This window comes from Pteropus alecto, unplaced genomic scaffold (assembly GCF_000325575.1).
Source record: "Pteropus alecto unplaced genomic scaffold, ASM32557v1 scaffold246, whole genome shotgun sequence".
Classification (NCBI taxonomy): domain Eukaryota; kingdom Metazoa; phylum Chordata; class Mammalia; order Chiroptera; family Pteropodidae; genus Pteropus; species Pteropus alecto.
The window spans coordinates 678,453-700,028 of record NW_006437742.1 but is presented as its reverse complement, the minus strand read 5'-3'; the positions used below and the strand labels follow the sequence as shown (position 1 = coordinate 700,028).

At 38.3% G+C, this 21,576-nt stretch overlaps 1 protein-coding gene across 1 annotated transcript in view; it reads left to right on the top strand.

The window, feature by feature from the left end:
* ATG4A (autophagy related 4A cysteine peptidase) overlaps nucleotides 1-21,576 on the top strand; it is a 58,539-nt gene that overhangs the window by 26,940 nt on the left and 10,023 nt on the right. The window contains exons 2-9 of the mRNA XM_015591658.2: nucleotides 9,374-9,494; nucleotides 10,634-10,744; nucleotides 13,030-13,101; nucleotides 15,198-15,296; nucleotides 17,680-17,781; nucleotides 17,953-18,025; nucleotides 20,486-20,565; nucleotides 21,331-21,532. Coding sequence (XP_015447144.1) covers nucleotides 9,434-9,494; nucleotides 10,634-10,744; nucleotides 13,030-13,101; nucleotides 15,198-15,296; nucleotides 17,680-17,781; nucleotides 17,953-18,025; nucleotides 20,486-20,565; nucleotides 21,331-21,532 — 800 coding nt within the window. The 5' untranslated portion in view covers nucleotides 9,374-9,433. The remainder of the gene's footprint in view (nucleotides 1-9,373; nucleotides 9,495-10,633; nucleotides 10,745-13,029; nucleotides 13,102-15,197; nucleotides 15,297-17,679; nucleotides 17,782-17,952; nucleotides 18,026-20,485; nucleotides 20,566-21,330; nucleotides 21,533-21,576) is intronic.

The following is a 21,576-nucleotide window of genomic DNA, read 5'->3' as shown; positions in this document are numbered from 1 at the left end:
ATAAAGGAGATGTAAATAAAGGACTATAGAGTCTTAGAAGAAGGAGCAAATACTTCTTGGTGGGAAAATTGAGGAAGAAAGGTTCATAGAGAAAGTTGCATTTGAGGTAGGATTTAAATGCAAGTAGGACATGAATGAGCAAAGAGTTTCTGATATATCGTGTGGTTTATTTTGGCTGAAAAGAGTAGATTTTAAGAAGGAGTAATGAGCAGTAGGGAACAACTAGAAATATAGGAAGTAGCCACATTGGAGAGGGCCTTAAATGCTAGGCTGACGTATTTGTATTTGATCCTTATCAGCTGGAACAATCTTGGAAGCCCATGGAAGTTTTTGAACAACTTCGTGACATGGGCAGAGAGACTCTTTAAGAGTCTGGCAATGGTGAATTTTAGTATTTTCTCAGTTAATCATTATTATAAGCTAATTAATTGCTAAACTGATAATTAGTTTTACTAAGGAAAATCTTCAAGGTCTGTAGCTCCTTGACCTTTTGGCACTAGTCCTTTCTCACTGGGAATCCAGATGAGGTGAGAAATCATATGACCAATTAGTTCTGAGAAATGAAAATTGAAATTGGCAGAGGAAAGAAACACTAGCAAGACAGAAATGGCTCCTAAAATGCATAAATGTGTAAAGTATTATTTTCTTAGGAACTAGGTCCAAAACATTGCCTTCAGCTGTATGGAAAGAACCGGACGTCGTATATGAATGATATTGTTAACATTTATTCCTTTAGGGTAGTTTAGATCACTTCCAGTTAAAAATAACTATACTGTTCTAACCTCAGACTGTCCACTCTTCCTCTTTCAAACAGTGGGTACTGCATTGTCAGTTTGTTTTATAGTAGGTTATATAACCAGCACATCTGGTTTCTTGCCATCTTAGGCCAGGCCTTCAACAAACACTTCATGCCAGGATTATTACAACTTTCTTATTGGTCTCCCTATCTCCAGTGCCTCGAATCTAGCTTTTATCATAATGGCAACATATAGTGGGAAGAATACTGGATGGAGAATAAAATGAACTCGGTTCAAATCCTGGTTATACTACTTAATAGCTATATGACCCTGGGCAAGTCATATAACTTACCTGAGACTCTCTTTCCTCAGCTCTAAGATGGAAGTAATGTTTCTTGCCCTGCCTATCTCAAGGAGCTGTCTTGAAGATCATGTGAAAGCACTCTGAAAACTGTCAACAGCTTTACTAAGACTTGGACTCTACTGGCTGGCTTTCCACCACCATACTCCAGTCCCAGTTACCTCTCTAATCTCATTTCTCAGTATTTTCCAGAACTTACCCTTCTGTCTGACACACACATACTTATGGTGTTCCCCTCATCTGGAATATTCTCCCTCTTACCTTTGCTGATCCAAATGCAAGCAATAATTTGAGGACCAGTTCAAATGCTATATCCTCCTCGAAATCTCCCTTGGTGACTCCAGCCCTCATTATCTTCTCCCTTTTGTGAATTTTGACAATGCTCAGTTATTATCAACACTTGCCCATACATTACCTTTTATTATTAGCTCTTTCATTTACCTAAAGCTCATATCTTTAACTAGATTATGATTTTATGATGTCTTAGTTTGTTCACTTAACATTTGGTAAATATTTATGAGGATGTTTCTTCTGTATTTCTCACAGGACCAAGTACAGAACTTTATAATTGTTGGCTCATATATTTAGAAATTCACACACAGACTCTCTGAAGAGAGAGACAATTGAACCCATCTTCTCTTCCTGGAATTTGGAGTACCCCTCCCAACAAGTTACCCTAGTTCCATCTCCTACAGAACCATACAAAAGACGTTAAGATAGGACTGTCCAATAGAACTTTCATGTGACGATGAAACTATTCTATAGCTGCACTGTCCAATATGGTAGCCACTAGCCACCTGTGGCTCTTGAGTTCTTGAAATGTGACTACTGCAACTGAGTAATTGAATTTTAGTTGTATTTGATTTTAATTAATTTAAATATAAATAGCTGCCTGTGGCTAGTGGCTACTGTATTGGACAACATAGGTCTAGATCAGTGGCTTTCCAACTTTTTTGATCCAATAATACAATGAGTAATACATTTTATTTTACAGCCCAGTTCATATACACAGAAATAAATTTCATGAAACAGTATTCATCCTTATTAAGTGTAAAATATATTTTCTATTCAATTTTATTTTTTAAAAAATGCTGTTTGCAATGCATTATGTAGATTTCATAGCCCACTGACGAGTTATGCTGTGCTGTTTGAAAGACACACCACACATTTTATAGATGGAGCGTCTGAGTCCCACAGAAATGCAGTACGTTCTGCAAATTCACAGAGCTAGTTAGTGGCGGGATGGGACTAAATATTAGGATTCTTAGGCTAGAGCTATTTCCAAGAGGGGTGAGGAGTGATTCCTCCTTCTGTTTACCATGCCAAAAAACAAAAACAAAAACAAATTTATGGAGAAAAATCATTTGACGCACTCTTTATTTTGACTAAATAATGCCATGGCGTCTTGTTTCCTACATGAACCATGAGCTCTGTATTTGAAAATTGGTGCTTTTTGGTTTGAATAATGTCCAAAGTCAAAACTACAATACCATGGAGACTTACTTTGGACCCATTTTATGACTTGGCAGTGACACTAATGTGAAACTGTCCTCTTTGGGAATATAACCAGGCTTTCCACTGGAAGATTGATTCCTAAGAACAGAACTTGCTGATGAAGAATCAAGGTGATTCTCACCTGGCTTTGTGGAATAGTTGCCTCAAGTCTTGAATTCTAAAGCCAATCAATTATTTTCTCCATTCATTCATTCAATATGCTACCCTGTTTGTATGCTTTATCAACAAAGATAATCTTTATGAAAGTGGCATCTTTTTATTATTCCGGAAAAAAAAAAAGAACAGAGTTATCAAAAGCAAAAAGAGGCAGCAGTTTAGAGGTACAGTGATCTTTGTGTTAGGTACATTCCTAACCAGTTTGTGCATAGAATCCCATTTCCTCATGGATATGTTCAAATGCATTTTAGTCAGCCGAAAGTAGGCAATAATTTGTCCTTAAGTGAAAACAACAACAAAAGTATACTTAAAAAGGCAACAAGTTTTTCCAAAGCATCACTTTAAAGGAAAATCAGAAAGAGTTCAATTTTGCATTACATTTGATTCTCACCACTCATTAGTAGTATGAATGGACTGAAATCTCTAAGAAATGTTGTATTTTGTGGTCAAGTTATCTATGGCCCGATTGATTTTTCAAGCTCAAAGCCAAAAGGTCTTATCACTTAATGGTGCCTTGCCTACTAGACTGGTTATCCCTTTGCTGACTTGCCCCGCAATTTTTCAGGTACAGTCCCTTGTGCTCCACTACCACTAGTACTAGCCAGTTGAATGGAATATCATAAAGTAGAGCTGAATGATAACCTTTTGGTTAAGGTTCTCTGATATAAGTCTACAAATGACAATGTTCTCTTAGGGTGTCAGAGTGTATACTTGTCTATTGAGAAATCATTCATGGGTTTTGTATTATGTGACAATCCAGCATTGCTAGGGTGTGACTTGTGAATACATTCAAGAAAATATGCAGTTTTGAACTTGAAAATCCTCTTTGAAATGCTTAGAATCGTTGTACAGTTCTCTATTTTCTAAGTTCTTGGGTGTCAGAAAAGCAGGTCACTGTGAGGAAGATAAATGAAGATAGAGCAGGGCCTGTGTGCAGGTGAGCAGAAGCTGGGAAGACCAGGACACTAAGTGGTCTCAGGAGGAAGTGGATGAAGCCACATTTTAGGCTGTTTTGTTCTGCATTCCTCCTGCCTTCCTAGCTCTGCTAATTAATCTACCATCTACCATGCTCCTCTTCACAATCCTTGTGCTGGTTGACTTCCTCTTCACTTTTTTTAACCTCTTTCCTTTGTCAAGCAAGCCCAGGAGTCAGACACATTCTGGCTATACCAAGCTTATTATCTCCCTCTGCCCCACTCCCAGTCATGTTTTTCTGCTACCATCTCATCACCTGCACTGCAAATTTTTAAATTTCTCTCACTGTCCTCAGCCCCACCCCCACACTCAGTTGTTTGCCAAATCCTCTTGGTGTTCCCTCAACCAGGAATTTCCTCCCCTCCTCCTTCCCACTTATATCTTATTTCTATTAAGTCTCAGCTCTGATGTAACTTTTTCTAGGTTGTGAAAAGCCCAGCTGGACTTAATCATTTGTTGCCTTCTACATCACTTTTTAAAAATAGCACTTACATTACCTGAACACAAAGTGTTCATCTCTTGGTGAGCAGAACCCAGTGAATCTCAATTAAAACAGAACATGAGCAGGATGAGTTTACTATTTGCAGCAAGTAAGGAGAGCACTGGGGATAATTCTCAATGCAGTGTCTCCCCAATACACAAAGGAAATTGCTTTTATTGGGACCAGTTAAGCATATTCATCAAAAAAGGGACAGGCCTTTACATATAGAGGCTGGGTCATTCTAGCATAGGCACAATAAGGAGTCATGATTTATCATATATCACATGTATAGAAAATGGTGGATAAGCTCCACCTGGGCAGGAGCTTAATTAGTATTATAATTAAGTAGGGTCAGTGTTTCTTTTAGGCATCCTTATCCAATAGGAACAGAGTGTTATTGCCTTGTGGTCAGCCTTTCAGAGAACATCCTTGTTCTGCAAGACAGCTCAGCAAAGATTTAGTTTCATAACTCAGCAACCCCTTTAACCCTATTCTGCTTACACTTACAGTCATTAGTTGTTTCCAGACCTTTCCTTTCCACTACATTAAAAGCTTTTAGAGGATATCCTCTGTGCTTAGCGCATGGTAGGTATTCTATAAAATTTTATGGAACAAATATAATTTTATGGAAATAAAATTTTATGGAAAAAATATAAATGGTAGGTATTCTATAAAATTTTATGGAACAAATATAATTTTATGGAAATAAAATTTTATGGAAAAAATATAAATGGTAGGTATTCTATAAAATTTTATGGAACAAATATAATTTTATGGAAATAAAATTTTATGGAAAAAATATAAATGGTAGGTATTCTATAAAATTTTATGGAACAAATATAATTTTATGGAAATAAAATTTTATGGAAAAAATATAAATGGTAGGTATTCTATAAAATTTTATGGAACAAATATAATTTTATGGAAATAAAATTTTATGGAAAAAATATAAATGGTAGGTATTCTATAAAATTTTATGGAACAAATATAATTTTATGGAAATAAAATTTTATGGAAAAAATATAAATGGTAGGTATTCTATAAAATTTTATGGAACAAATATAATTTTATGGAAATAAAATTTTATGGAAAAAATATAAATGGTAGGTATTCTATAAAATTTTATGGAACAAATATAATTTTATGGAAATAAAATTTTATGGAAAAAATATAAATGGTAGGTATTCTATAAAATTTTATGGAACAAATATAATTTTATGGAAATAAAATTTTATGGAAAAAATATAAATGGTAGGTATTCTATAAAATTTTATGGAACAAATATAATTTTATGGAAATAAAATTTTATGGAAAAAATATAAATGGTAGGTATTCTATAAAATTTTATGGAACAAATATAATTTTATGGAAATAAAATTTTATGGAAAAAATATAAATGGTAGGTATTCTATAAAATTTTATGGAACAAATATAATTTTATGGAAATAAAATTTTATGGAAAAAATATAAATGGTAGGTATTCTATAAAATTTTATGGAACAAATATAATTTTATGGAAATAAAATTTTATGGAAAAAATATAAATGGTAGGTATTCTATAAAATTTTATGGAACAAATATAATTTTATGGAAATAAAATTTTATGGAAAAAATATAAATGGTAGGTATTCTATAAAATTTTATGGAACAAATATAATTTTATGGAAATAAAATTTTATGGAAAAAATATAAATGGTAGGTATTCTATAAAATTTTATGGAACAAATATAATTTTATGGAAATAAAATTTTATGGAAAAAATATAAATGGTAGGTATTCTATAAAATTTTATGGAACAAATATAATTTTATGGAAATAAAATTTTATGGAAAAAATATAAATGGTAGGTATTCTATAAAATTTTATGGAACAAATATTAATGAATGTTCAGCCCTTACCATTCCTGTCTTCATGGACTTTAAAAAATATATATATTTTTGAAGATGTGACCTGATAGTATGTTGAATGTGTATGTATTGCTGCGAAGACTGTTTTGGAAACAGCTGTATCCTGGCATGTTTTTAGGATCAGGTGACCAACAGGGACAATACACTATGGGATCTCAGGCCCCTTCTGACCCTGAGATTCTGTGACCTTTTGATTTCACTTGAGAGAGTTTGTGTTGTTTGGGGGAACAAGCCCTATAGAATCTAAGAACCTTCATGTACGAGTGTCTTTGTTAAGCCCTATCAGAAAATTTGTTTATCAAAGTGACTTTTTTCATTTACCTAAAATTTCACAAAGTAACCTTTAAAAAATATAGTTAATTACTGAAATGCATGTTATTAAAGTAAGACATCAGCAAAAATGGCAGAATGAGGACCTCGGAAAATTCTATCCATAATAGCAATGAAAAAACTGACAAAAATGGTCAGAATCAAAATTTTCAGAATGTTTGATTAATTTCTAGACATTAATCAAATGCTTACAACAATCTGGGGAGTATTTATTCCAGAAAATCAGCTGCATTTTGGTAAGGATAGTGAGCTTTGGTGTGTTTTCACTTGTCCTTCGCCCATCTCTTTCACTCCAACCCTGCCGTGCAATCATAGAGAAAGCCAGCAGGCAGCCTGACAGCCCCAGGAAGACACAGAATGAGGTTGGAGCTTCTATAATCCCTCATTTCCATAAAATTGTCATTGATCTGTCTAGTGTTTCCCCCAGAAGATCCTACTTGCAGGACCATATTTGTTTGCCATGACTTTGAGCTATAGAAGGCCTTTCTCCAGCGGCTTTTTAAGAAAACGGAGACAATCAATTAACTTCACAGCAGCCTGAGGCTATAGATAACGAAAAAGCCTAAAAGGAAAAAAGCTGGCTAATAACATGTCCATCAAGACCTTGAAAAATTAGAATTTTTAGAAAACTACGTGCTCACGGCTGTGTGCATTCACAGAGTTGTGCACATGCTCAGGAACGACTATGAGAAGGCCCTAAGCTCTTGGCCGACCCTGAGCTCTGCACATGCAGAAAAGGAAGACTAAGGCAGAGTTTTCGACCACCTCGCTGAGTGTGGAAGGCATACCTATGCAACATGTTCACAGAGCTTTTTGGCCACACTGGGAAACTTTCTGGTTCCAGTTTAAGGAAATCTTTGCTCAGTTACTAGCTGACCACTAAGTTAACCCAGCAGAGACTTCAGTGCAATAATTATTGAAGTAAAATGGAGCAGGCCTGTTGTCCATTAGACCTTGTAGAAGCTAATTCTCGGTCCACTGGGCTGCAGTGTTTGTAGCTCTGCTCTATAGTCCCTATCTCTTTAAACAGGATGAAAGGGTAGGGAACTTATGTGGGGCTGCTGTCTTGTTTGTTAATTTTAAGGCAAGACAAAAGTAGTTTATGAAAAAATTATTAAAAAAGATTGCTGGTACAGTAGTTCACCCTTATCTGCAGGGGATAGATTCTAAGAGCCGCCCCCCCTGCCCCCCGCAGTGGATTCCTGAAAGCACGGATAGTACTTATCCCTATACATACATGTTTTTTCCTATTGTACATACCTATGATAAATTTTAATTTATAAATTAGGCACAATAAGAGATTAACAACAATAACTAATACTAAAATAGGTCAGTTATAACAATACACTGTAATAAAAGATATGTGAACGTAGTCTCTCTGTCTCAAACTATCTCATTGTATACTGTACTCACCCTTCTTGTGATGATGTGAGATGATTCGGTGCCTACATGATGAGATGAAATAAGGTAAATGAGACATTATTAAGTAAAATAAGAGCTACTTGAACACAAGCACTGCAATACTCCAACAGTCAATCTGATAACCCAGACAGCTACTAAGTGACTAATGGACAGGTAGAATATACAGTGTGGAGACGCTGGACAAAGGGATGATTCATGTCCTGGGCGGGATGGAGTGGAATAATGTAAGATTTCATCATGCTGCTCAGAACAGTGTGCAGTGTAAAACTTATGAATTGTTTATTTCTGGAATTTTTCATTTAATATTTTCCAACTACAGTTGACCGTGGGTAACTGACACAGCGGAAAGCGAATCCTTGGATAAGAGGGCACTACTATAGTCAGAAATGAGTCTGTTGGAAATGTGATTTCACTTCTGCACCTTAACCATGTGTTAGTTTGCTTCTTCATCTCTCTGAATTCTTCTTGAGGAAGACCCATTTCGCTTTCCTCCTCAGACCTCCTTGTATATATACTCTCTCCATTACTTCTCTTTGCTTCTGTAAATCTCATCTTCTGTTCGGGCTTTCATTTGTTTCACCATGTAGCCTCCACTTGGGTTAGCTCTGGCCTGACACACTGCATTCTGGGAGTTTATCTTCTAAGAGAAGAATCAAGAAGAATAAAGACTATAATGACCTTCTTGCTCACCTGAGAGGGGCTGAAGAACAAGAGGAATATTCTTTGGCTACCATTTTGGTGAGAGCTATCCCAAAGGAAGCAGCGCAGTTCTCATAGTCTTTAAGGGGTGGTACTAATTTGACCAGACAGCTGAGCAGTGACTCACTGAGATAGGGTTGGCGATAGAGAAATTTTTTTTTTCGGCCAGTACTAAAAAAAGACCCAAGGCTTATATGCATACATGTTGTACATTCATCCAATGCCATCCTTCCTCGCCCCGACCAGGGGAATGCCAGAGAAGCTGCCTCTTTCCCACACTCCTCTGAAGTTATTTATTTTCTGACTTTCTTTCTCTTTCTAGCTACACTGGATGCTCATTTTAACCTGATTTCACCTTCCTGTGAGAGATAACGAGTAGGGTGGGAAGGTACACAGTGTGATTTATGCCACCTCAATCCACCACCTCCTGGGGATGACCTGACCTGGGTGATCATTTTTAGCCTGGTATTTCCTGAACATGGGCCAGGGGCTGAGATCAGTGACAGAAAGGCTAGGACAGCCCAAGCTCCCTGGCAGATTCAACAGTGATGAGTTTTCATTGGGGAACAAAATGGCTGTCTCATTTCTAACTTCTTTAGGTTTGAAATACTGCTGATTTAATGATTAAAACATCCTGAGGAGAAAGGCTACTTAAATCCTTGAAAGATTGAACTTCTGTAATATGGTTCAAGAAAAGCAGTTTCTAAAATTATACCTTCAAACAAATGATAACTTCAACTTGTACAAATTGTGCAATGTATAACTTTAACCTCCAACTATATATTTTCAGCAGGTGAGCTAGTTTTCATGACCAGATACGACTCATTTATATTTAGGAACATTTATTTCTATGAAAACAGCATGCTCCTGCCTTAGAAAACGAAGCCAAAAGAAAACAATTTGTCTTTCAAGTAAGTTAAACATATCCCACAATGCCAGTTTTACAGGAAACCATTCCCCTGGGGCTTTTAGGGAGTGCTTTGGGAGAATAGTGCAGATACGTGTAGCTGCACAGAAGGGCCCTTACTCTCTCTGAGCTGCCCTCCCCATAGGGGATGGGGAGGCTCTAAGAGCTGAGAGGAGAAAGTAGGTGTTGGGTGTCTTAGCTTTGAATTTAAATATAGTTCTCATAGAAATAACACAATGAACTATGAAATATTCTATCAATTTGATTTTTCTGGTTACAGGTTAAAATAGGGATTTTTTTTGTGTGGGCTGGCTTGGAAACTAATTTACTACTTACAATATTATTTCCCTTAGAAAGTTACTTAAAGAGAACTTTTGAGATAGAATTCTTTCATAAGTCAGTCTTGACTCTTTTAGCAGACCTTATCCCCACAGTTGGTACAAAAGTGAATTTTAACTCATCTTTATTACATGGTCATAAAATCTAAGAGTGTAACCTACGAACTTATGAAGTTTAATTATATTTTATTCAGTTACTTTGTCTTGAGAGATAACCATAGTCATTTGTGAATCCCAAGAACAGGTTATAGTTATCATCAGCCACAAGAACCTTCTTTGCAGAAGTCATATGTAAATGAAATGACAACTACAAAGTACTGTTAAAACATCCAGTCTTCCAGCTAAAATATTACACTTTCGTAGTTGTATAATCTTTACAGTGTATCAAAGCCCCTTCCAAGCCACTGGCCACTATTCTCTGTAGCGAGGGCAAGAGTTAGGTATTCAGGTATTATTGTATCACCTTGATACACCCACCCCAGGAGAAGCTAGATAAGTGGCTATGAACAAAGAAGGCCTCAGGAAAGAAAAGGTTTTTAGGTAACTGCGGCCAAATAATTATTCAGAGGTGGTGCCAAATAGGACCATGATAAAGGGAAGATCCAAAGAGGTACAAGAGAAAATCACTCAATGGAAGGATTTTGCAGCCTTGTGAATGTCTTTGGTCCTCAAAGCAAAGGATTTGCTTCTATTAGATTGGAGCCCATGACCTTTACCTTTTAGGACGAAGGTAAATAAACAGTAAGCCACAGAAGCAAGCCCCCTCTGTTAAATTTTGCTTAAGTTTTTTTTCCTTTTCTTTCAGTTTTATCCAAGTATGAAAACCAGATTACTATTTTCACTGACTACCTAGAAGAATTTCCTGATACTGATGAGCTGGTATGGATCTTGGGGAAACAGCATCTTCTTAAAACAGGTAAGGCTTGGTAGCATTTGTCTGTGAAAACTCAAATGAGGTGGGTGCCTGAGGTTCAGGTCCTATAATTTTTTCCTCCTCAGGTTAGCATAACGTTACCTTAATAACTGTTAATTCTACTTCTAGGCAGATTTACCTTGCAGCCAAAGGAGTTTAAGCCTCAGGCCCTTCACTTGCACAGACCCCTTCCAAGGTCGTGAGAGGCCCTTGTAGCATGTTCAGGTGGTCATAGGTGCTTGTATGATTTGAAAATGTCATATATTTTTATTCTTTTCTCTAAAGGAGAACCCCCAATTTCTATAAGCCTCAGGTTCTAAAAACCATGGTCTCATTCCCGGTACCACTAACCAGTATCTAGTCTTTGATGACAGGGCTACATACATTTTATTCCTCTAATATCCTTTTCTGTCTAGATAAAAAAATGCTGGCACCCAGAGGACTTCTAAACAGCCCATGGCTGTCAGAAACGATATCAGACTCTGAGAAATCTTGTAAATCTTTTACTGACTGTAGTACTGTCTCAGTTTATTCTGATTTTGTATAGAATTTTTGGCCACTGTAGCTAGATGAAAGGGAGGCTTGAATTTTTCTTTCTTACCCTTACATTCTCATAGATTGAGAAAGACCTTTAAACCTAAAACTGCTAATGATCCTGTACCCAGATAAAGACTGAGTTTGGAGAGAAACAGCTCTGATTTTGTATCTGTCTGAGGAGAGGCCCTAGCATGAAGGAGAGATGGGAAGAAACTGGGCAAAAGGTAGGAGAGGAAGTTAGGAATTTTGTAGCTTGTCCTGAATCTGGCTTAATCATTTCGATAGGAGAATCCTGAACAGTGGAGAGCCCAGGGCTAGCAATTAGGAGAATGTTTGTATTCAGACTCTTCTCCTGTCTTAGATAAGTTGCTTTCTCTTTGTGCATCTTAACTCCCTTCACCAGCATATAAAATGAGAGGACTAGAGATGATCTCATCTAGTTCTGCAGTCCATGACAACAGGAACCCCCAGGTTGCCAAACATGCCCATGTTCAAACATTAAGTTGTGAAATGCCTTTCAAAGTGAAATTGTTCAAATTTCTATACAACTCCCCTAGCCTTTCTAGCATATAGACAAGCTGGGAGATGTAGAGAATATCAGAGGAAGGAGTGAGTGGTCTGAACATTTGAGAGAGGCATATATAATAGCAGCTAACATTTATTGCAAGTTTACTGCATACTGTACCATCAAAGCACTTTCCATGTATTATCTTGTTAGCAATCATGGCTCTACGAAGTAGGTGCTATTTTTCTCCCCATTTTACGGATGAGGAAACTGAAGCTCAAGAGGTTAAGCGACAAGGCTACACAGTTGGTAAGTAGCAGAGCCAAGATTCAAACTCAGGCAGAGTATGACTCCAGAAATCTTACTCTTAACAATTATATATCTGCTTCCCAAAATGTGTTAGACACTGTGGACACGAAGGGGAGGAAAGTGCAGACAGTTCAACTTTCTGCTTTGTTCAAAGAAAAAGCAGGAGAGAAAATATATATTATTGGCTAAAATTGAATTTCCTCTTTTTTCTTTTAAAGTGCAATGGCCGTAAGTTCTATACAGAATATAAACATGGATGTGTTGTTGAAAAAGGGGAGAAAGAAGACTAAGAAAAACAGAACCACATCTAAGTACAGATAGGAACGTGGAAGTCATATTCACGACCATCAAAATAAATTTGTCATAACATATAAGGAAGCATGTTTTCAAAGACACAAAAACATTGGTGATGTTTTGCATCCATTTAGATTATAAATACCAGTTGCACTAGGTGGTACTGATATATTTCTTGCACACTTAATTTGCTTAACAGGGACATTTCCTTTTTAGTTAAACATGTGCATGGACACATATGCACACACACAGTTTTAGATAACAGTCAGAGGGTACTGATGACAAATCCAGTCAACTGTCAATCATTTAGGCAGGGGCTGATTGCCTTGCTTTTCCTATTCCTTGTCTTCTGACCATGATGTCAGCGATAGTACCTGCCAGAGCCATAGAGATCAGTGAAAAGGATACAGGAACCACCCAGAATCATTGTACCAGCCAGTAGCTCTCGTCAAAACATGGGTAGGTTAAAATGCTGAAATTATTTGGCAAAAATGAGATTGTGTTTCCTATGAATTTTCCTAGCCTCTTAACAATGGAATTGATTGGTTATTTGGAAATGAGTTTGCTGCTAGCTCAGAAATCAAAGGCAGATACCTGTAGATGGGATATGGTGATTTAATTTGAATTTCACATTTAATTGCAGAAAAATCTAAGCTGTTGTCTGATATAAGTGCTCGTCTATGGTTTACATACAGAAGGAAATTTTCACCAATTGGTAGGTATATAATTTGTTGTACTGTGCTTTCTTCCTTATAGATAGCTTACCTGAAATTATCAGTCACTTCACAGAAACCTCAGAATTAACAGCTCATGATGGTGAAGTATTTGATTTCAGGAAATAGTTAAGTCTTACACTTTATACAAAAGTTTTATTGCCAAGGTACTTCATCATGTATGGCTTCACGATGTTAATGGGCAATGCCAGTATACTTATGAGCTCACCACTAAGTGTTCAGGCACTAGATGATATTACTTGTATTATTTCTGAGAGCAAGGAAAAAGTCAAATAAACTTTTATTTGGGGCAATATTTATTAAATTACAATCTACTGCTTTGTGGAGCTACTTTATTATTAAAGACGATTGTACCTTGAAGGAAAGAACATAATTCTTTTGATTGTTTTTTCCTCTATGAAATTAAAACACTTTGCCACTGGAAGATGAGTTATGATAGGTTTCCTTGGAACTAATTCTCAGCTGATAGAGTACCAACCGCTGTCTAGAAAAAAGGATAGTTCAATAAGCTAAGTGAATAGGCTCCCTTTAGAGAAATTTCGTAAAATGTTTGCAAGCGGGGTGGTGACCTATTCCTAGTATCATGGCCCTGTAGAAAAAGATTACCACACTCACATGGTGGAAGCTATTCTCCTAACAGGAAATCTGTCTGACCAATTTTGGTGCAGCACTAGATCTAGTAGTTGGAATCAGATCAGCCTTTCTGGTAAGTGCCAAAAATGAAGTCCACATGGACATTTTTTGCTCTCCACAGGAAGTACCTGAGCAGTAAAACAAACAAAAGAACAATTTTTAGTACCCAGTGATTCTAAACTGCTAACTTTCTCTGGATTGAGAGGTCTTTGCAAGGCTTGAAAACATTTTCAATTCAACTCTGACAGTGAATTGATGAACTCTTCTTTATGTGGGCTTCATTATATCTTTTCCATACTAATCTGGCCTATAATCCCACCATGAGCAAGAGCCAAAGGACTCCCCTTCCAGTTCACAAGTTGGCTCAACGCTTCCCTTGTTGCTGTAGCAACTCTCCTTTAGTCTCCACAACAAAAGAAAGGGGGCAGCCACTTTGGCTCAGTTGTCTTACAAGGTTGATGACCTCCTTTAAAGTTAGTCTTGTGAGATCATGCTCATAGCATACTTTTCCACCTCCATGTTGGGAAAGGAAAGCAATGAAAGCAGAATGTCTCCTCTGCCATCCAAGTTATCTAATTTCATTGGTACCTCAAAAAAGGGTATTGAGCTCACCCTGGCCACATATGTGGAGTTTTCATTACATCAAGTGTTCTTAAAATGGAACCTGTTGTCTTATTTCATTTAACTGGTTTTGTACCTTTTAAAGATGTAGTACATTTTTAATTTATTAATAGTATTTTTATTGTGACCTTACTCATAACACTAAATATTTACATCATCCTGACTGAGTTGTAGAACACTATTACAGATACTCTCTCATTTAATTCATATAATACCCATTGATAAGGCAGGGTTTGTGCTATTATCCACAGTCTATAGATGAGACTTAGATTGGACAATAGAGACCGGTCTTCTGATACCTAATCTAAGACTCTTTCCTCTATTTTACATCATCCTTCTTGCTGTTCAGTTCTTTAAATGTACATTTAGAATAGTCAAGAGCCTTCCAGAGATTTTTGACCATTTCGATGAGTACCTATGGTAGCATTTATTCCTTAAATAAGGTAAGGCTGGCTTCCCTAAGAAGTGAACTGTGCAAAGCCAGGTTTGGTCAGGCAGATGCTAATATGGCATGGATGAAGTGTTGATGGTCATACATGGCAGTCATCTACCAAAATTGAAGTTTCCAAATAGAAAACATAAGGGGCAGGTCTTGTTCATTTGCTTGTTTTGTTTTTGGCCATAGAACCTATTTTGGTTAACTCAGCATTATCTTTGCAAGTTCTACCCTATAACAAACCCTGTTTGATATCTAGCTGCATCTCTTGCCTCTCTTTTTAGAGTATGTGTGTCTATCTGTCTTGTATGATTTCCAGATATGCTGATGTTTCAGGAAAAGGCAATTTCAGGAGCTCATATTCATTCTCATCCATTTTACCAACAGGGGGAACGGGCCCTTCATCAGATGCTGGCTGGGGATGTATGCTACGCTGTGGACAGATGATGCTGGCTCAAGCCCTTATCTGCAGACACTTGGGGAGGGGTGAGTTAAATTTGTTCTCCAAACTGCTTCAGAGACCTCTGTAGTAACACTGCTGGTGGTTTCACATTGGTGTTGAGCTTAAATAACACTCAGTAACAGAGCTGCCAGGTCCTAAAATGCTCTCTGCAAGCTCAAGTGGTATGGCTGAGAAGTTGACAAAGCCTCTCATAAGAAGGAAACAACCAACATTTCCTTGTGATTCACCAAGCCAGAGAGTTATTTTCCTGGGACAAACCTGAACATTAAGGCAGGTGGTCATTTAGTTTCCATCTTCGCTATTGTTTGAGTGAGTCCTTAAACAGGTCAGATAACAAAGGGAGCAGGAAGAAGGGTGTGGCAGTAAGTCTGTTTCTTGACCTCATTTAAAATATCTGCCTGGTGAAGGATGTAAATGACCTAAAGGAAGTGCCTAATGATGGAGCTGGTGCTATTTTGGCTTGGGTTCATTGAGGATGTCCATTTGATGATGAAGGAATCCTTAAATTAGCTTCCTCAAGAGGCCACTCCATTAAGAACATTCCAGTAATGATTGTTGGAACTCGTGAGATTTTACTTTCTTAACATGTGTGTGCTTCCCTCTGGGCATATGTAGGCTGACCTTGGCTGGATGCCAGGTTAGGCAATTGGCTAAAAGTTTAGTGTGATTTGACGTTGAGGGTTGAAAGAACACCTTGGATTAGATGGGGCTGCTGAACTTATTGGCTGTTGCTCCTGGAAATTCAGAGGGATGGAAACATCACTCCCTTTCCTCACTGTGCAACTCCACATACTCTGCTACAGTTAACAGAGGTGATTGGGGAAGGGTCTGGGGAGATTTGAGGACTTAGTGCCTTCTTTTCAGAGTTTAGGATATCTTGCGCCCACTTCCCCTGAGTAGTATCATAATTTCTGTTTAACAGAGGAGGAAACTGAGGATTACAAAGTAAGGTGACATGCCCAGGGTCAAACAGCAAGAAAGCATAGATTTGGGAATAGAATGCAGGTCTTCTGACTTCTTGTCCAGTGACTTCTCTGTGGTACACATACTTCTTGGAGCAGATCCGGTCTTACAATTTCACTTTTTCTTATTTTTAAAACACTTCACTTCTGGAAGTGAATTTTGTGAAAAGCAAACTGGAAAAAAAAACACAGTCAGCAGTCTTAATTGTTTTAATATAAGAGCAAGTAGCAGGAAGAATTTGGAAATAGATCTTGTGGTGAAGATGAATTAGAAGATGTAATTTTGTAAAGAAGTATTTCAGAGTGTTTCCTATTTGGTTATTTTACAGTTGAGGTGGAGTATTCACTTATCACTGTAATCAGAAAATATCTAGCAATATCTAGCAGCCAGCTGATCAGAATTTCCTCAGACCTGGACAATTTGGTAGCTGATGAAAAACAGTTGAATACAGTTTACCCTCTGAAGGCTGTGCTGAATATGAAGTTTAAAACTTTGATTTCAGAAATACTAGAAGCAAAGAGAATGGAAGACTAGAGATAGTGGTCTTTGGCCTCAAGTGTATTTTGATTGTGAATTCAAACTCTCTCTAAAACCTCAGGAGAGAAAAGAAATTCACGTCTTGTATGCAAAATAATCCTCAGAATTCGGTCCCATTAGACATAGTTCCTAGAGCTGAGGGAATGAAGATAGTGCATCCTGTGCACAGTGGCGATTATGGTGAGTTTTCATAGTTGTCCTCAGTAGGCGGTAAGTAGCCTTTATAGAATTTGGTGGGCTGCGCCTAAGACACGGATGGGATTTTTACAGATGTAATTATTTTGGTTTTGGTTGTAAGGAAACCTTGAACACCTGAAAGCAAAGGTATTTGTTTGTCCAAAGCTCAGTGTAGATTTTTTAAAGGCTGTGTAAAAATGGCAGTGTGCAGTTTTTTTGAAGCTTCCTTAGTTGTCAGTTATGTATATTCTCCTGTGAACTGCTTTGTGTCACAATAGTCCTTCTCCCCATGAGACTCTTTTGGCAATGTTGCTGATATATAAGGACGAAGCTGTTGCTGTCTCTGTGGAGATGACACACTTCTGGGTGATATACAGATATATTGCTGGATTTTGCGATGACCTCCTAGTCACTGAGTAGCTGACCAGAAAGGCCTTTGTGAAACTGTTTTTATGTAATATTTATCCAGCTCCAACCCTGAGGCTAAGTCAATTCCTTGGTCCACTTCTTGTTTTGCTTTTACTTTACACCCACTGAGTCTTTGACAGTAATCAGTTTCCAGATGTCTTTGTCATCAAAATTAAAGACACCCAGGAATGTTCTTAGTTGATCATTCCCACCTTCCAGATATAGCTTCTTTGTTTTCCTTCTAATCTAGTAGTTATAATAAGAGGAGAAGTAACAAGCAATTATAAAAATGACTTAACTAATTTTTTTTTTCACAAAAAGACTGGAACTGGGAGAAACAAAAGGAACAACCCAAAGAATACCAGCGGATCTTACAGTGCTTCTTAGATAGAAAAGATTGTTGCTACTCTATTCATCAAATGGGTAAGGTCACTTTGGTGTTTTAAAGACAACACCTGCTCCTCTTGTCCCCTGCTTTGTATGTGGCTCTGCTAAGTTGTCTGTCTGCTTAATTATTTATGTGAAAAATTAGGAGTTTGTGGCATGCCGGAAGACCTTTTACTAACATGTTTATTTTTTTCCACATGAAAACAGCACAGATGGGCGTAGGAGAAGGGAAATCAATTGGTGAATGGTTTGGACCAAATACAGTTGCACAGGTGTTAAAGTAAGTAAAAGAGTCTGGCATCTGCCTTATTCTACTGTCTCATATGCCTCCCTCCTCTACCAAGTCCCATCAACCTAACTATTCTTCCCATCCTACAAAACCACCCCTCCAACTAAGCCACCAAACATTTATACCATTTTGTTCAGACAGTTCTTTGAAATGTGTAAGTGGTGACACCTGTCTTGGTATATCGAGTTGTATTCATTGGTACCAGTATATGTGGAAGCACCTCAGAACTCATTCAGTATCCCCTCACTCCCACGGATTGTTGCTCATGTGCTAGGGAGCCATTAGCATGAGGGTCTCTTTGAAACCAAACTGTTCATACTAAGTAGGGGAGGCTGAGCCAGCATAGGCAAGACATGGACTCCTAACCTATATAGTATAAAAAAACATTCGTTCATTTATTTGTTCATTAAACATTTACTGGGTGCTTTTACTGTGCTAAGTGCTGGCTGCACAGAAATGAACTATATGCAGCCCTTGCCTCAAGGAACTCATGACTTATTGGAAGAGACACATCCCAAAGGAGTCTTGGAATCAGTCTGTAATCTCTTAACAGACTCCAGACAGCCCAGCATGGCACTTTTGTACTTGTTCTGTTATATCCCAGAACATCTCCCACATCAATAGGCAAGGTGGAGAGGCCAGAACCAGTGTGGAAGTGAATGAGGTGAGTGGCATCAGCACCTATACCTGCAGGCCTCCTCACCTGTTGTCACTCTCCTCCCTGACAACAAATCTCCAGATGAAAACTCCATGAGGGCAGAGCTTATGTTTGCCTTGTTCACTGCTGTAACACTAGCACATAAAACTGCCCGGCACACATAAGTGGCCAAAAAATATTTGATGAATGAATCAAAATGGTAGCCAGAATCTGGAGCTGGGTTTAGGCATCAGGAGACTGAAATCATTGGGCCTCCTTTGGTATAATATGCTTCAGTCTTGGGCTCTCTGGAGCATGGTGGTGGAATCTGCTCCATGCAGAGTACAAATGGGCTACTGAATCAGTTATTAGCCAGTCTTCTATGATCTAGAACACTTTGGAAATGTGCTTGTGAGGGGAGTCATCTGGATTTCCTGGAGACCGAAGTGAAACCTGTGTCTTGGCTTTACTCTTTTCTTACAGTGTAGCCTGTCTGAGACTACTTTCTTACCTTAGTCTGTAGTGTCTTTTGGGGCATCATTGACTCTGCTAAATGAGGATTTGGCAGTATTTCAGGAACCACTGTAGGAACCCATGGTAGAAAGTATAAGATTAGAATGGCTGTGCTGAGCCCGAAACTCAGCTTGAAATGGTTAGTTTTTAAGTGATATCCCTCAGAATGTGTTCTTTTTAAGTGATGAGGTTCCCAACACCAAATAGAAACAAACATTTTAAAAAGAACTGAAGTGGCTTCTGATTCATGGTTATTATTATGATTAACAGCAGTATATTATTATGTCACTATTATTATTTGGGGGAAAGATAGCACATTAAAACGAGTAAAATAAAAGTGTAATAGTACTTAACCTCTTCCTAGGAGCTACTTTGGTTTGGGAGACAATGTTTTATTTTCTGTCCAGTGAGACTGGACTTTACCCAAGAATCCCAGAGTACCAGGTTAAATGTGTTTTCTTTCAAACTGGCAAGAGGAGAAGAAGATAAAGGAGAAATAATCATGGTACTTTGCTTAGACCTCAGAAGCTCTCAAAGAGGTTTTCTTTCTAATCTCCTATGGGGTCATGCAAGTCACCATGCTCTCCTCCTTTAGCTGTTAACCAGGGAAGGCCCAGCACCGAAGGCCATCTGCAGTCCACGTGTCCTTGAACAGCATTCTCACAGCACATGTAGAGGGATGTGAAAGATCACCTCTCTCTCTGTCTCTCTGGATTTTTCCAGGGCTTATTCTCTATATTATCTATACCCCCAAACAACAATAACAACAACAAATTTATATTATGCCAAATGTATATTTTATATATACACCATACATATATAATATATATTTGGTTTATGCCAAATTTACATATATGTGTATATATGTATTATTAAAAAAAATATATATATATATATATGTATACACACACACACACACACACATACATTAAAGACAATTTCCTTTTATTGAAAAAAGCAGTAAGTCCAAATATCTTTTATTTAAGAAAAGAAAACAAAATCTCTTGGGAGTAGATGCGTTGGTAAACTTTTCTGTTTTACCCAAGAGGAGTAACGTCATTTTGTGGGGAAGACTTTTCCATTTTGTAAAGCAGGGCCTCCATTTCAAGGTTCGGAAACTGTGACTCTGCAGCATTCTCTAGGTCCCTGGACACACAATGTTCCAGAGCTCAGTCAAAGGAGCCAGAACTGACCTGATTCTCAGGGTTTGGCAACTTCAGAAACACTGGGTATGGTTTGTACTCCTCCTGCTGATATTTCCATCTTCCCCAATTATGACTTCATTGTATGTTGCTTTGCAGAAAACTTGCTTTATTTGATGAATGGAATTCCTTGGCTGTTTATGTTTCAATGGATAACACAGTGGTCATTGAAGATATCAGTGAGTCCCAGCCTGTTTACCTTCCTGCGTGGTGGGTGATGAGGTCCTTGATCACCACTCAGAAATTGGGGTGAGAGAGAGAGACAGACAGAGAGATAGAGAGAAAGAGACAGAGAGAGGGAGAGAGACGGAGAGAGGGAGAGAGACACAGAGAGAGACAGAGAGCGACAGAGAGGGACACACACACACACGCACACACACACCCTCTAACCTGCCCCACCAGAGCAAAGGAGCTTAGGGGAGCACAAGACTCTGGTTAATCATCCCCTGCACCCCTTTTCTTCTTACCTATCAGCTTTCTGAAAGGGAGAAAACAATTAGATCATCTTTGCTGCTCCTTGGTGAGCTACCAGACCCTCTCCCTGCAGGACACCCAAATTTGGGATAGTCAGTTAAACCACCAACAGATCTTCTGTGGAGGCCGCCCCCTTGTCCAGCCCTGTGCTCCCCACCATGGGGTTAGAAAAACCAAGACTAGTAGTCCCTGTCCCAAAGGCCTTTGCAGACCAGTCGAGAAATGATATTCTCTCAATAAGCGTAACATCTGACAGGAGATAAGGGAGTGCTCAGTACCAGAAGGAAGAGAAGTAAGGGCTGGTGGAGTGGCCTGGGCTTCCTGTGGGAAGTGGGACAAGCAGGGCCCTAGTGGCAGAGAGGAAGGCCTTCCAGGCAAGGGCTGTCAGGTGAGGTCTCCCTTAGTTTTGCTCTTGGCCTGCCTCCTAGGGCTGGATGCCCCTAATTTACTCCGCTCTCTTCTGTTTCTAGAAAAAATGTGTTGCATTCTTCCCTTGAGTGCTGACATAGCCACTGAGAACCCCTCCGGCTCCCCAAATGCTTCCAACCACAGTAAGGGCACTTCTGCTTGCTGCCCGGCCTGGAAACCCCTGCTGCTCATTGTGCCCCTTCGCCTGGGCATAAACCAAATCAATCCTGTCTATGTTGATGCATTCAAAGTAAGTCACTCCTTTTTCCGAGCCCATTGCTGCCTGCCCATCACACCGCCATGTGAGC